The sequence below is a fragment of the Condylura cristata genome, unplaced genomic scaffold, assembly GCF_000260355.1.
Source record: "Condylura cristata isolate star-nosed mole 26May11 unplaced genomic scaffold, ConCri1.0 scaffold00045, whole genome shotgun sequence".
Classification (NCBI taxonomy): Eukaryota; Metazoa; Chordata; class Mammalia; order Eulipotyphla; family Talpidae; genus Condylura; species Condylura cristata.
Genome location: NW_004567146.1, coordinates 1,175,288 through 1,190,479, shown reverse-complemented (window position 1 = coordinate 1,190,479; position 15,192 = coordinate 1,175,288). Strand labels below are relative to the sequence as shown.

The 15,192-nt window shown below is 52.6% G+C and overlaps 1 protein-coding gene across 2 annotated transcripts; it reads right to left on the bottom strand.

Annotated features, from left to right (window-relative positions):
- Positions 1-4,535: 4,535 nt before the first annotated feature.
- AJUBA (ajuba LIM protein) lies at positions 4,536-14,024 on the bottom strand. Of its 2 annotated transcripts, none has more exons than XM_004694647.2 (8): positions 12,649-14,024; positions 9,826-9,927; positions 8,093-8,160; positions 7,900-7,962; positions 7,067-7,197; positions 6,934-6,985; positions 6,154-6,222; positions 4,536-5,717 (listed from the first exon to the last, which is right to left on the bottom strand). In XM_004694647.2, exons 1-8 carry the CDS (start codon positions 13,682-13,684, stop codon positions 5,592-5,594), a joined length of 1,647 nt encoding a protein of 548 aa, XP_004694704.1. In that variant the 5' UTR covers positions 13,685-14,024; the 3' UTR covers positions 4,536-5,591. The 2 variants fall into 2 exon arrangements, with proteins under 2 accessions (XP_004694704.1, XP_012589570.1); XM_012734116.1 differs by lacking the exon at positions 12,649-14,024 and adding an exon at positions 11,245-11,319.
- Between the last annotated feature and the right edge of the window lie 1,168 nt (positions 14,025-15,192).

Genomic DNA, 15,192 nt, shown 5'->3' with positions numbered 1-15,192 from the left:
CAGCGGGTGGGTCAGGAGAGGTCTGCCTCGCCATGTGGACTTCTCCCGGGCAGGTGGGAATCGAACTCATGCGGAAGTGGCTTAAGCTTAGTAGTGCAGTGCTTTAACCCGCTGCGCCACCAGGGAGGGCCAACTGCATTTCTTTTTAAAAAAGATTTATTTGTTTGTGCATACAGAACTGGGTACAGGCCAGAGGTGCAGGGATTCATCAAAGACAGAGTGAGAAATGTAACATGCAGATGTATCGAAATACACTGCTGAGAGGAGCAGCAGGAGGATCAGGAGAGGTCTGCTGGCCATGTGGGTCAGCTCCCTGGCAGGGGATTGAACTGGTGCTGCAGTGGCTGCAATAGCTGTAGTAGTTCATAGTGCTATGCTTTAACCTGCTACACCACCAGGGAGGTCCCCAATCAAGAATTTTTGACTCAGAACTGTCGACTGGAAGCAAGCAGGTAAGCAATGTGTGAAGGGCACAGTTGCAAGAGTGGGGGGCATTGTGGCAAACTAAGTAGGGAGCACACAGAATAAAGAGCAGCTTCACTTCCAACCACTGCTGCCATGTGGGAACGGAAGCCCAGGGGAAACGGATCTTTTGATTCCTCAGAACCCCTTAGAAATATAGCTGTTTCTAGACAATATCAGATTTTGTGAAATCTATTGAATTGTAAATGTTGGCAACCAGTTATTTTATTTCTAACAACTTATTATTACAGAGGCAGTGCACATGTACAAAAATAGAAAATGTAGGCCAGTAACAACAAAACATATTCTCACCACTCCAAGCTCATCACTGTTAACACATCAGTGTATAGCCTTGCAGAAATTTCCCCCCCCCATAAATATAGACATTTTAGAAACAAAATATGATTACCCTCTACATATGGTTTTGGAACTGAGTATTAATGATTCTGACCTCTCCAGTTCATAAAGTTCCATCTCATCTAATCCCATCCAGATTCAAAATTTTCAAATTAACCCCCAAACACCTTTTATAATAATGTTTAAACTAATAGGGAAACCAGGATGATGCACTATAGAATTATTATATATCTATGTCCCTCTGATCTAGCAATCTTCTTTTTAAATTATACTGACTTGCTGAAGAGAGCTGGCCAGTTGGACTGCAGAATACCTCACCTCATTTTTCCTGTTACTTCCTATAGTGTCCCTTAGTTTATTTCTCTATCTCCAGTCTCTCCTGTAGATATCTAATATCTCTTCTGGGAATAGAGAGCAGCTGGGATACATACTAGATTGGGAGTATTTTGCATCACACCAAAGTGGTCTACTGGTTCCAGGAAAGTGCTGAGTGTGATCCCTTCAAAAATTACATTTCTGTCCTCAAGATCATGACACTATGCCACCGTGAACATCCAGTTTTATGTCAATAATCTTTGCAAGAATCAATAACTTTATTAAAGATCACAAAATGCTGTTTTCCCAATTCTATCACTTAAAAAAAGGATTTATTTATTTTTGTATAAGCTTTTGTATAATTTTGCAGGGGCTCGGGTATAGGCCTGAGGAAGGGGTGATGAGAGAATTTACCAGAGAAAGAGTGGGGAACAAAACGGACAGATTCACTGAAATACACTGCTGAGGGGAGCAACAGGCAATACAAGCAAGGTCTGCTGTGCCATGCAGGTCACCTGCCTGGCTGAGGATAGAACTCTGCCTGGCTGCAGGTAGCTTCACAGTGCTGAGACTTAACCCCTTGCACCACCAGGGAAGTCCCAATTCTATCATTCTTTGTCAATTGACATTTTCTCTCCTCAACTAAGAATATAATACTATAAAAAAATAACTCCCAGAAATCCAAACTCAATGCATGTGAGGGCAGGATTCAGCCTGTAGTCTGCCACCCTCTGATCTATAATCTAAGCCAAATTCTTACCTCTGTCATCTGCACCGTGGCATTGTCTTTTATGACACTCATTTACTTTACACTTGTTGACATGTTGCTTGTAATCTTCTCAAGGTATTTTTTTTATTTGTTTCTCTAGTTAAGACTGTGACCTCCTTAAGGGCAGCTCTCCTGCAGTACATTTCCTTTGCTTCTCTTAATAGGTTTTTATAGGTATTTGGGTGACTGCTCATTCTAATTAATAAAAAAAAGCACAAGAACAAACCAAAATTGTCATCATTGTCTCTGGTGTTTCCTGGCTTACGCATTAAATGTCCCCCTAATGATGTATCATAATGAAGTACTTACCTCATTTGTTGTCCCTGAGATGGTGGGTAGGAGGGAAAGGATAAAAATAAGCTCTTGTTAGTCTTCAAAGGTTGGAAAATCATTTTCCAGCTGCATGATTTTAGGTCAGTCCCATCATTGCTCAGTTTCCATTTCTTCATTCAGTAAAACATGGTGACTGGTTATCTCTACAATCACACCCTACTTGACTCCAAGTGGTACCTTTTAGTAGATATTCCTCCTAACCCATCTTTCCCTGCTTGAAGAGCACCATGGCTCCCTTCACACTTGACAGCACTATTCTTTCTAAGCTTAGGTGAAATAATACCCATAGTGGGTAGAATTTTTCTCTAATGACTCCTCTCCTGTCACACCGAGATAGACTATGACCCAGTAATAATTTGTTCATTTCCAAAGTCAAGCATTAGTTCTCCACGATGTGTGGACATTCCACAGCAACTGATACAGCAGAAGCCCAATCTGAGATTGTCTGTGCTGCAAGGGAGGATGGAGAGACAGGTTGGCTAGAGTCTCCCCACTGGACTCTGGATGACCCTGGCCAGCTCCGGGGTACAATTCCTTCTGAAAAGTAAAACAGGTTTTCCCCAGTCTTTTATCTGAGTCCTATTACTCTCCTTTCCCTCTTTTTATTCCATTCTTTATAAGTACAATCTCATCCAGCTGACTTTACATGCCCGAAAAGATCCTTTTTCTACCTCCTTCTTAATATTATAAATGGAATCTCACCATTTCCCCTACCTTGGAAGGTGAAGAATAGGAAAACAGAATCACCACTAGGTTTACTCTTCACCAACCACATTGGAACTGCAGTAGCAAACAGCAGGAGTCTGCAGTGAAAGCCTGTCTGACTCATGTCCTGCAACTTTCATCTGAACACACAAAGTATATCCCTAATTTTTCCATTTTCTCCATCTCAGGACTAGTGGCTATTGATGGCAATCAGGTGGCAAAATGGCCAAAGAAGCCTACTGGTTGCTGTACCCTTGGGAGCATCCCGTGAATCTTTCTGCTATCAGCTGTAAATGTTCATGCCACTACGAAGGGTAAGCGATCCCCCAGAAAACAGGATGGGAAATTCTTGCTATGCAGCTACTCCTGGGAGCCTGCCTTTGCTCTGTCATCACAGGAGTGCTCTTCTGCTGTGAATTGCCATCCCTGGGCCTGTCTTGTCAGGTGTTAGCATTTGCTTTCCCTGTGAAAGAAAGGAGTAGCCCCCAGTGGCAGGAAGAGTCTTTGGGAGCCCCAGGACTTGGAACAGAGGACAATGAGCCAGTTAGCAATGCATGGAGGCCAAATCAGAATAAGAGACAAAGGGTAAGAGTAACAGAGCAGATAACACCCCCAAGAGTAAAAGCCAGAACTCAAGGGATGCATGTAAAGCTATACATGCTTATCTGGACTTCCCAGACCTGGAGCAGTCTGCTGAGAAAGGATCTCAGTCACAGGCTTTGTATTTACTTAATTAATAGTTAACAGTTCAGGAGAAACAATCCCAGCCGCAGAACAAGTGATCTAGTTTCAGAATATTTATTCCTTAAAAAAAAAAAAATTGCCCCTCCCCACCCCCTAGTTCTCAGTATGAATCTTAACTCCTGCTCCCACTCCCACTCTCTTCCATGCAATTTCCAGGGTAGTCGGCATAGTCATTTTGGAATCGCCCTAACAGTGGATTTTCTGTACTCAGGAGTCATTTCCAATATGAAGCTCTGAGCGACAGAAATGAGGATTAAAGATCAAAGATTATCAGATTAATTAGTCTAAAACCAATTCACCTAGAGACAACTAGTCTAAAACATTTATCAAATCTGCAGCATTTAAGGATTTAGCAGATTCAATGCTTTCTCACTTTTTGTTGCTGTTGTCTCTGTAACCTTTCATTGCTAGTCAGCTGAATGTGCCATAGGCCCGTTCATTTGTTTAGAATATATTGGCATTTTAATAGGAATGTAGAAATTAAACCAAGCACCAAAGTCATATTAAGCTCTATTACAATTTTCAAGACATGTAATTTGTAAAGAAATATTGGATTAAGAAACAAAAAATTATACACAAAATGTCTGAACCAATTATATTTATTGCTAGAAACTTTAAACTTTGTAAAAAGTAAATAACATAGAAAAAGATATCCATAAAGGTAGGAAGCAATCTCATCATTTACAAAGTGCTGCAAATTTGATAAATTTATGTTGCCGGTAATAACTCGAAATTACTCTTGGATGAATAGATATAAATCCTTGAAATACCCAAAGCATCACAAAAAGAGAACAGACACCTAAACAGATATAAAAACATCCGGAAAGGAACTGAGCACTTGGCAAACTGGTCAATACATGAGCTGAACTTTAAGCAAACAAGTTTCAACAGTGAACTGCTTTTAAGAGACCTAGCTTTAGGTGAAACAATTCTAGCCAAACTGGAACTAAGTCAGTGTTTTTCTCTTCTGGCTCCCCAGAGAGTCAGGGCTGGGGAGCTGCAGTGGATGTAACTTGGATCCCTCTGAGAGGTGGCAGGTCTACATTGCTAAGTTACTAGAGTGTGAGCTACTGCTAAGGAATCAAGTGTGAAGACCTGAGAAGAACGGAGTAAGAACACAGATGTGTGTGTGTGTGTGTGTGTGTGTGTGTGTGTGAACCCATCCAGGTATGCGTGTACTGTGCTGGAGGGCTCAGTGCACTTGCACCTGGCAGCATGCAGGGTGGCTAGCCTGAAGCTTCCCAGGTACCCACCCAGCAACTCCATACCCAGAGACCCACTCATTCCTCCCCCAGCTGAGAAGAGGGACCAAGTGCAGGCAGCCAGCTAGCCTCTCCCAGCCCACAGGAGTCCCTGAGATACAGGCAATACAGGCAATAGGCCCACCCAGAGCTGGGCCCCAACCTCAGCAGAGGGACGAGCAGCTCTCCTAGTCCTCGAGAGGAGGCGACCAAGAAATAACTCATTTAATAAAGCCCAGAGTCTCCACCTCTTCGTTCAGGTCCAAAGAAAAGATGTTTATACCCCGTGAGGCCTAAGAGTGAGGAGCTCCTACATGTCCTGTCTTCCTCCAATCCAGAACCAGAACATTGCTTGACTTGGACTAGAGCTGGATGTTCTGAAAGCACTGAGCCCCGCCTGTGTGTGCCTGAGAACATGCTAGGTAACACATGTCGCACAATGGAAGGAGAGCCAGTCACCCCTGCCCTCGAAACTGAAGCGTCCTCCTCTACAGTCCATTTGGAATGTTACAATCTTTGGGTCTCTGGCCCTTGAGGTCCTCCCCAGAGGGCTCTTCTGCCAGGCCTACAGAGTAAGTACATTCCTTGCCTCGACTGGCCTTGGAGGGGCCCACTGGCCAGAGGACTTTGTCAACGGTTGTGATGGCAGCCGCAGCGGCTGTAGCTCAGACATAGTTGGCGGGGGGCTGCCGGGCACTGAGCCGCTGCATGTGACAGCCATGGCAGAGCAAGTGCCCGTCCAGAGGGAAGCAGCAGCAGCCTTCCTCGTCACTCAGCTGCATCCGGCAGTCCTAGGGGATAAGGACACCTGGTTCACTTCAGCTCAGGCACCTCCGCCATCTTGGGAGTCTGCCCTGCTCACTACCATTCTCCTAATGACTGAAGAAAGGAGGTGGAGTTGAGGGCTGGCCTCCCAGAAGCAACACCTGAGAAAATACCTAAGCTGGACACCAGGTGCCGCTGCTATAGCAGAAATAATGAGACAGGCTCCCATTTCCAGCATTACCTGGAGTCCTCCGCTAGGTCTTAACAGGCTGGAGAAGCCAGATTCAGAAAGGTCTAAACCACCAGAACCAGCAAGAGTGGCTGGGTGGTGACGTGAGAGACTAGAGAAAGGTAAGAGCACCTTGCTGGTTTTTCATGCCCTACAGATGCAGGTAATTCTAGAACTTGACTCCTCCCTCAGCCCCATTCCAGTTCTCCAGGGGCCCTGACCCCAACACTCACCTCACAGTGGTAGCACTCAAAATGATAATCTCGATCCATGGAAATCACCCTCACAATGTCCTCACAGCCCTGAAACATGCAGACCCCCGTGGGGATAAGAGGGGCATGACCCCGACTCCATCCTCCCCTAACAGACCCCCTCTCCCACACCAAGGGGAAAACCATACAAAAGCCTCCAGAGCCTCTCTGTAGCTCTGAGGTGGCCTTTACAAATTCTACTGGAACTTTCTCCTTCCCCTTCCTGGGCACTGGTCCAGAAGGGCATGCCCCGGGTGGAGATGCCCCTGGTGTCCAGGTGCTCTGTCTGGCCTAACCTACCGCCCCCACCCCCCTCTTGTGGGGAAAGAGAAGAGGGAAGAGAAGCCAGGCAGGATAAATCAAGTAGGCTAAGCCCGGTACAGGAGGGCCAGTCAGATTGCTTCTCTCCCTGGGCACACCCTAGGTACACTAGCATAAATCATCTCTGAAGCCTTTCCATAGCCCCAAGGGTTCTCCCCAAGGATTCCCTAGCCCCTACATCTGCAATACAGTGACCCTGGCCTCTCTTCCTCTGGACTGGTACAGAAGAGATGGAGTCTGGGCCCAGGGAGGCTGTCAGACATGTCTAGGCCGGATGTTAGGGTCAGGGTGATGACCCTGAGAGCAGAGTCACACGGGAATCTTTGCAGAGTACATTCCTCAGCACCACCGTTTCCCAAGGGAGGTCAGACCACATGTCCCCATTCCCTCCCCAGAGGCGGCTGCACTGGCTGCCTTGCAGGAGAACCCAGACATACTGACCTCTGAGGGGAGGATGGGTTGGCCGCAGGCCGCACATTTGGGAGCGTAATTTCTGTAAGAGAGCACAGAGATGAGCTGAGGTGGGGGCAACCCTGAGCCCAGTTCCATACCGCACCCGAAGGGGTGGACTCACTTGTGGTAGTCAGTGACACAGTACACCTGGTTGGAGAAGTCCACTGTGAAGGGGATGCCGTCCAGGCACTTGTTGCAGACGATGCAGCGGAAGCAGCCTGGATGATAGGACTTTCCCATTGCCTGTAGGATCTGGCTCGGGGCAGAAGGAGTATCAGTCTCCCTCCAGTCCTGACTTTCCAACTCCCCATTACCCAATCCTTGCTGCTCCCACTAGCTTGTCCAACCCCCCTGCTAGCGTCCAGGAACAATATATGGAATTAAGGTGACTGAGGGGTTTTAAAATGGAGACAGAGCCCCTGAAAAAGTCTCAGAGAACACTCAGGAACATGGGAATCAGGCCTGGTTGCATGAGGATCACCTGGGGCATTTTAGATCACCAGCCCACAAGTATTCCACACAACCTCTGGTGATGACCCAGGCACTGGCATGTTCTCACTTTCCCCCAGGTGCTAGGGTTGAGAACCACTGATGTAACCCAAACCCCTCTCTTGTAGAAAAGGAAACTGTTCCAAATGATGCTGGCCAGTAGTGGGTGGGTGGGTGGGGGGAATCAAGGCCCAGGACCCCATACCATGCTCCTGGCTCAGCCTGATGGCCTATCACGCCTCAGTTTGGGAGAGGCCAGATTAGGGAAAGGGGAAGATGGCAGGAACAGGGGGCCAGACTTGGCCCCACAGGCTGATGCTGTAAACAGCTGCTCATGCAGCAATGAGATAAGAGTGGTCCGGCTGGTGATGGTTTCCTCCCCTGCCTTTCCTCAGGACCCATTTAGCCACGGATTCCACGCGTCCCACTCAGGTTCAGAGTGTCCACCAAAAACACTATGTTTACCTTCTCCAAAATCAAATGGCCACAGACACAGCATTTCTCAGCTGCCTCCTGAAACCCTGAAAACTAAGGAGAAAGAAAAGACCAAGGGAGTTGTCATTATAAGCTGAGAATGACCTGATGGGTGGGACCCCACGAGCCACCAAGAAGTCCCCGGGTGGGAGCCCATTCCAGGGCCAGGGGACCCCTCACTCACCAAATAATCTTCCTCACAGTACACGGAGCCATTGACGCTGTAGAAAGCCTTGCAGCGCAAAGTTCGCCCTAGAAGCAGCAGAGAAGTGCTGGAGGCAATCCGGGCCCAGGCACAGGGCTTCCCTGCTCCAGAGTCTGCTCCCAGTGAGGACGCATTTAAACCTGAACTTCAGAGTTTGTCCTCCGTCTGCTGCCTGTCCTCCCTCCCCACACAAAAGCCATCTGATGCAATTCCAATCTGCTTTGGTTTCATCCTTGCCAAATTCCCCTTTCCTCTGCTTCCTCTCCTCTGTTCTTCAGTTCCTGCTTCCTTAACAGTTTTCAGTGACCATCCCCTAAACCAGCACCCTCCTCTCCAGCACCCAGGGCATGGAAGCCATCTAAGAAAGCAGAACAACCAAGGCTGGGGTACGTGAAGGAACCCCGAGAACCAACCAAGGCTGGGGTACGTGAAGGAACCCCGAGAACCAACCAAGGCTGGGGTAGGTGAAGGAGCCCTGAAGGTTTGTGCACGCGCGAGGGACCATCATATCCAGGCCGTGCTCTCTGGGACCTTTCAACCAAGGAACCTCTCTGCCTGAGGAGAGCTACCCGGGTCTCCTAGCTGTCAGTCCCCTTCCGGAGAGGCTCTGCAGGGCAGGACAGTGCAGTGACTGCTGGGGACAAAGTGCTTTGTTTGCGAGCAGAGTTCGTCCCCTCTCCTTTCTTGCTCTACTCCACGTTTAAAGGCCCAAGGCAGCTTAATGTCTTCTGTGAGCAGTCAAGGCAGGACTACTCCCCATGTAACCAGCATCCAGAAACTAATCCAGGGGGTCTAAATTACCAGGGGTGCGGGAGGAAAGAGAACAGGGTGGCAGACAGGAGGGTTGCCCACCTCTGTCCTCTGCTCCTCAAAATCTCCACTTCCAGCTCTGCCTGGTGGTCTAGAAAAACTGGCTCAGAAACTCATGAGACACAAGGGTATAGAGAAAAGAGACGTATCCAGAAGGACAGACAGACAGATGAACCTAAAGAGAACCAGCCAGAGAGAGGTGCGGGGGTGAGAGAAGAGCTGAGCCCAGAGTCAGATAGGCAGAGATAGGAGATTAAAGGTTTAGCAAAGGAATCAGAGTGGGTAAGCAGTGGGGAGGGGGTAATGAGAGAGGTGAGGGAAGGGCTGGGAGTTAAGGGCGCTAGGAGCACCCCCCCTCCAGGCGGGCCTCCTGAGCTAACAGCAACGGGCATTCCTGGAGCGTGATGTCATCAGCTTGGCATGGCCTGGTGGCCTGCACTCTAGTGAGGTGGCTGAACTCTGACCAGCCAAGAGAAAACCCCCTCTCCGCCCCCCCATGGCCCCCATACTCCCCCAGCCCACCCCCACACCCCCCTTCTCACATTCCTATCTTTCACTGTCGCCCCAGGCAACTTGGCTGCCCAAGACCAAACCCCACCACCAAGAGGAGGCTGAGGCTGAGGGCCAGGCTGGAGTCCAGACTGGGCAAGCAGGGAGGCAGAAGAAAGGAGAGACAGAGGGGAGCAAAGAGGCTGAACAGAGGAAGGAGGCTTCACTTCAGAAAGCAGACCGCTGTGGGTGGGAGAGCCAGCGCTGTGGGGGTGGGGCAGGAGGGAAGGTGGGCAGCCGTGGCCTCCAGGCACATGGGGAGCAACTGTTCTGTGAACAAATGCGCAGGTCCCTGTGAGTGCACACGTGGGGTCTGGGGAGTGTCCAGAGGCGGGGTGGGGGGCTGCACTCACCACAGGAGCAGCAGACAAAGCACTGGGTGTGGTAGAGGCTGTCCAGGGCCTGGCAGGCGTTGCTCTGCCCATAGATGCCTTTGTTGCACTTGATACAGGTGCCTGCAGGAGAGAAGAGGCTGTCAGCATCACTTCCTACTCCCCCAGCTCCAAACTAGGGGCTCTCAGTCTTTTAGGCTCGCCAGTCCCTTTAGCAAGCTCCCTCTGGGAAGAGAAGGTACTGAGGAATGGGCTGCAGCAAGGTCTTGGCTGGGCAAATCCATTCATGTTTACTGATTCATCAACAGATATTTTCTGAACATCTATTTTGTGCCTAGCAAAAACGTTGTGCCCAGTACTGTGGAAAACTGGAGAAAGTCAAAGATACAGTCCTGCTCCCTGACCTTCAGATGCTTAGTTTCTGTTGGGGAGAAAAGACTAAACAGGCAAGGTACTATCCCTGTAGCACTGTGTGGGACAAACAGAGATACCAGTCCATGAGGGCCCCGCAGCAGACTAAAAAACTTCCCAGAGAAAGCAGGCTAGACCCAGAAAGCCTCTCTGAGATCTTGGTTTCCCCATCTGTAAAAAAAAAAAGCTGCTATTCAGCTATAGAATGACTTCTCTGCTCCGCACTTCCAGGCTTCCAAGGAAAGCAAGAAGGATCCGGCCCAGCAGAGGGCCCTGTGCAGAGGGGACCACGTGAGCGTGACTCCTGTGGGGAGGTGGCTGCTGAGAATGCAGGGTGTGTTCTGGGGTTGAGGGTTGCATAGGAAGGGGGAAGGGTGGCAGAACCCCTAATGTCTCCCTGTCATCTTCTATCCACAGGAGGGACAGAGCTGAACTACCTTCCCTGATATGCCACCCCTCCCCCCCCAAATACACACACCTGGCTCTGGCACCCGCCTTTCCTGGGTGTGTTCTTTCCTCCCTCCACTCCCCAATTCCAGGCTCATGAGTGAGGGTTAGGGCCTGTCTTTGGGGAGCAGATCCCAACGGGCCCGCCTCACCCTACCCCACCTCTCCCCCTCGGCACTGTGCCACACTCCTTGCCTGTTGGGGCCCATCCCAGTCTTTGCCCAGGGCCTTGGGAGCCCGTGCAGCAGCTGCAGCGACTGATGGGCCCAGGCCTGTTCTGCTCCCACCCTCCGGCAGCTGGGCAAGGCTGGAGCCAAGGAAGTGGGCCCCTACCGGGGACAGGAGAAGGAGGGTCCAGTCAGGCTGGGGGTTCTGTAGAGGCAGCCTGACCACTGGGAGAAGTGGCCTCCCCTCTGAAGTCAAAATGTGGCATCTCATGTGAGGGCAGATTTGCCCCGTGACTGCCATGCCAGCGGGGCCCGCTGGAACCATTCCTTTGGGAAACCTTGGACACTATGAGAAGACAAGAGCAAGCTGCTCAGGCATGTCCACCCCACCAACTCTCACCCAGCAGGTCCACACCTATGTTCTTCCTGCTCCTTATCCTGCACTCTCCGAGTGCTCTTCTTCCTTTCAGCTCTGATGGTTTAGCCAAAGAAATTTCTATCCACCCAGTAGCCACTTCTCCTGGGCTTCAAACGGAAACTGTTAAAAAGATCCTGTTGCTTAGTCTCCCTTGACCAAAGACCATCTGAAGGCTTTCCTCTCTCAGGATGGGAAACTGGGGTTGAATCAGGCAGGGCCCTTCCAAGCCCACAGCCCTGCTACCTCTGAGTCTCCTCCCAGCCTGTCTTCCCCCTTGCTCTGTTCCTTTCCCTACTCACACTTCCAGCACAGGGGTCTGTGTGGGTCACAGTGCGGAAACATGGACGGTGAAAAGTGAGGAGAGGCCTGGAAAACTGCAGAGGCCCACCGCCCTGGGGGTGAGGTCTCCACTTCTCTCTGTACTTCCTATCACAATCAGAGTGAAGTGGTGCCTGTGGGTCTTGGTTAGATGATCACTGGAGACTCTACTATCTCCCCGACTCTCTAGCACCCCCACAGCAGAGGCGCACTCCAATGAATGCTTCCTAAAGGTAGGAAGGGACCAGCGGCCAGGTTTCCGTAATAGCAGTAGCTAGTAAAGGGCTGCTTCTAGTCTGAATTCTAAGCAGGTTATGGCTAAAACTGAAGGCCAGACTATCTCTGGTAGTTACACGGGGTCTTCATCCATCCACCCAGGGGCGATGGCATCCCGGGGACATGGCTTCTGGCCCTGACTTCCGGAGAATGGGAAAACAAGCTAAAATGCCCACGCCGGTGCCGAGCCAGGTCTCAGGCAAGGCAGCAGTAGCTCCCTGCTCTCCATCCCAGGAGCTTCATCCTCCCTTCCAGGCTCCATTTCCCGGACGGTAGCCACTGCTCCGCGCGTGCTAGGAAGCGGCCCCCAGCCCCCCGCCCTGCCCCCTGCGCCGCGCGGCGAGCCCCGCCCGCAGGCACCTGGAGCGCCCGGGCAGGAGCCGGCACGCACGCGGCGCGCCCGGCCGCCCCCCCACCCGCGCATTCCCCGAATTCCTGCGGGCGGGGCCAGAGCCCGGGTGGGGGCGCGGCGCGCAGAAGCCTGCAGGGGCACCGCGGAGAAGGGGGGAGCGAGATGGGGGAGTCGCTCGCAGCCTCACTTGGTCCCCTCCCTACGATGCCCCCTACAGCAAAACACCGAGGCTCTCAAGATAGCTGGGAAGGGTTGAGTGCAGCAGGAATAAGGAACCCCGATCCATAAGAAACCCCGATCCATATAAAAACCCTCTTGCAGTTTTCCAGTCCCGCGTCTCCACCTCCAACTCCTCCAACTCCTCGGGATTCGCAATGTGGGCCATCAGGGCAGTGGGGGGCCGAACGCAGGCGGCGGCGGGTCCCGTCCCGTCCCGAACCATTTTTCCTACTCACCGAAGTAGTCTTCTCTGGCCTCCGGCTCCCGCATCCGGGCCCGGGTGACCTCCGGGATGAAGGCACCGGGTGGCTCCTCCAGACCCGACGGCTCAATCCCCGAGTGTTCCCTGCGGGCGCCGGCTTCTCGCCCACCGGTGCCCACCGTCAGGCGCAGCAAAGCTGTTAGCTCATCCTGGTATCGGGCGCCCGCGGCGCAGTCCCCGTAGCCGGTTACGGAGTGTCGTCCGGGTTGCGCCCCTCGTCTCTCCAAGGGCCCTGCCGCTCCAACTCCAGCCCCGGCGAGAGCTCCCGGGCTGCCCAGGGCCGGGGGGTACGAGTGGCGGCTTTCCTGGCAGCCGAACCCCGCGGGCCGATGAGCGCACAGTCGGTCCAGGGCGGCGTGGAGCTCCGGGTAGGCTGACGGCACCCCTCCGGGGGAATAGCCCGCTGGAACCCCGGCCAGGGGTGGGCCGAACAGGCATGGCCCGGCGGGCAGAGGACTGCCGTGGCGCTGGTCATAGCCCATGCTGATGCCGCTGGTACGGTTGCTGCAGGGTCGGCTGCCTCCGGCTCCGCCAGCCCCCGCCCCGTCCAGCAGCAGGCTGCCCCGCGGGCTGGACGGCTTGCTCGCGTCGCTGGCTGAGCTACTGGCGAAACTGGAGCGGGGGCTTAGGGCTGGGGCCGAAGTCTCCAGTCGAAAGTCGGGGGGCAGTGACTGAGGTAGAGGCAAGGCGCGGGTGGGAGGCGGCCCCCCGGGAAAGGAGCCTTCGTAGCGCTGCGCCTCAAAGGAGCCGCGCGGGTTCCGCTCAGCGTCCAGGGGGCCTTGCTCCCGGGCTGGGTCCAATGGCTCATCCCCAGGTGCCCCAGTAGCTCCACGGGGCCCTGATTTCCTAGGTCCCCCCAGCCCACTCTGGCGCCCCTTGCCCGGGCCGGGGGTCCCATCAGACCCTGACCGGCTAGATTCACCCTTCCTGCGGCCGAACTTGGCGCTGCCGGAGTCCGAAAGTCTTAACTTCTCCAGCAGGCGACTGGCTTTCTCCCCTAACCGCTCCATGCCCTCGGGCCAGGGGCCTCCTGCCCCCACCCCGCCCGGCACCCTGCAGCGTCTGGGCTGCCGCTTCTCTTTCCCCGCAGCCGGACTTCGGCTCCCCAAGGGGCACAGGGTAGGCACAGGAGTTCAGTGGGCGGCCCGGATGCCCGGTGCCAGGAGCTCCACAGCATCCCCCAGCGAGAGGGGCTCCTGCCCCCCGCGCATCAGGGGTTCAGCGGGGCTAGCGGGGCCTGCCGCCGCGGCTGTCCGGTCCGCAGGTCTATCTGTTGAGGCATCGACTACCCCGGCCACCCCACACTCCCGAGCCCCCGCCCCCTCGCTCTCACTCTCAGCTCAGACCGAACTTCTCTCCCAAACTTTTGTCTGCCTGGCCGGATCTACTTTGCGGGAGGGGCGGAGCGCCGAGTGCGAGAGGAATGGGGGTGCCCGCGCAGGGATCTCTGCTGCGCGGGGAAGTGGGTGCGGGCGCTAACTGTCCTGGAGGTGGAGATCCGCCGACGGCCGGCGAGAGGAGGGCGAGGGGCATTTTGGGCCGCTGCTACTGCATCACTCAAGGATTGGAACAGGAAAAAGTGGGGGCGGGGGGCGGGAACTCTTTGTTTGCAGTTGGAATGCGCGGAGGGGTACTGTGGAATGTCGAGGTCTGAGACCGGGCGGCGCGAGGCATGTTCTGCGCAAACACCGTGACTTTGTTCCTAGTGTGGGGAGCGGTGGGGTTGCTGGAGAGATTGTTAGAGAAGTAGCAATGCAGGGAGAAAGAAGAGAGGTAGATCCACAGGGAGGTTAAGAGACGCTAAGAACCCCAAAAGGCGAGAAAACCCTGGTAGAGAAGAGGTGGAAGACTGATAGCGTTAGAAAGGGAGAGCACAGCCAAGGGGCTCGTCGGTGGCGGAGCCCGAAGGATGACGGAACTGACGGGAAAAATCGTGCATGTTCAGAGAGGAGAGGCAAATAGATATATTGCCATAAAAAGACACCACTTCTTCAACCCAAGGCTCTGTGATGGGAGGGAGCTTTGATGTCTATGTAAAAGTGAGGAAAAGGTTTGAGACCCATCTCTGCGTTCAGGGTAGGACAGAGTGGGGTAGACAAACACCCCCTGGTGTTGGGAAGTGAGATTTTTAGCAAATATTTCAGGTGACTCGGTTTAGAAGACCTGGTTTTAGGTCCAGTGAAAGCCCAGTGTTCTCCCCCACCCCCCTTGGTCTGGCCCAAAGGAGATGGTAAGTAAGAGGAAGTATTGCGAGGAAGAGGGAGAAATCTTTAGAGACAATGGCAAGTAAAAACAAGAGTGGAAAAGGAAAAGTGGTTAATATTGGCTATACTAGAAGGATCGAAAATAAATAAAAGAAGCCATAGCAGAGGCTGAACATACTTAATTAAATGCCAGCCAGCTGACTTTGCCCAGACTACTGCATCAGGAGCAAGAGTCAGGGGAAGAAAATTGGAGAAAGAAAACGACTCCTTTGTATTTAGATAGTAAATGAGTATGAGAATTATATGCAAACAAG

Excerpts from the sequence above, each read along its gene's own strand:
- AJUBA (XM_004694647.2), bottom strand. The coding sequence starts at position 13,684 with ATGGAGCGGTTAGGGGAGAAAGCCAGTCGCCTGCTGGAGAAGTTAAGA. Across the intron at positions 9,928-12,648 it reads GGCCAGAGAAGACTACTTCG|GCACCTGTATCAAGTGCAAC; the intron begins GTGAGTAGGAAA and ends TCTCTCCTGCAG. Across the intron at positions 5,718-6,153 it reads TTGAGTGCTACCACTGTGAG|GACTGCCGGATGCAGCTGAG; the intron begins GTGAGTGTTGGG and ends CTTATCCCCTAG.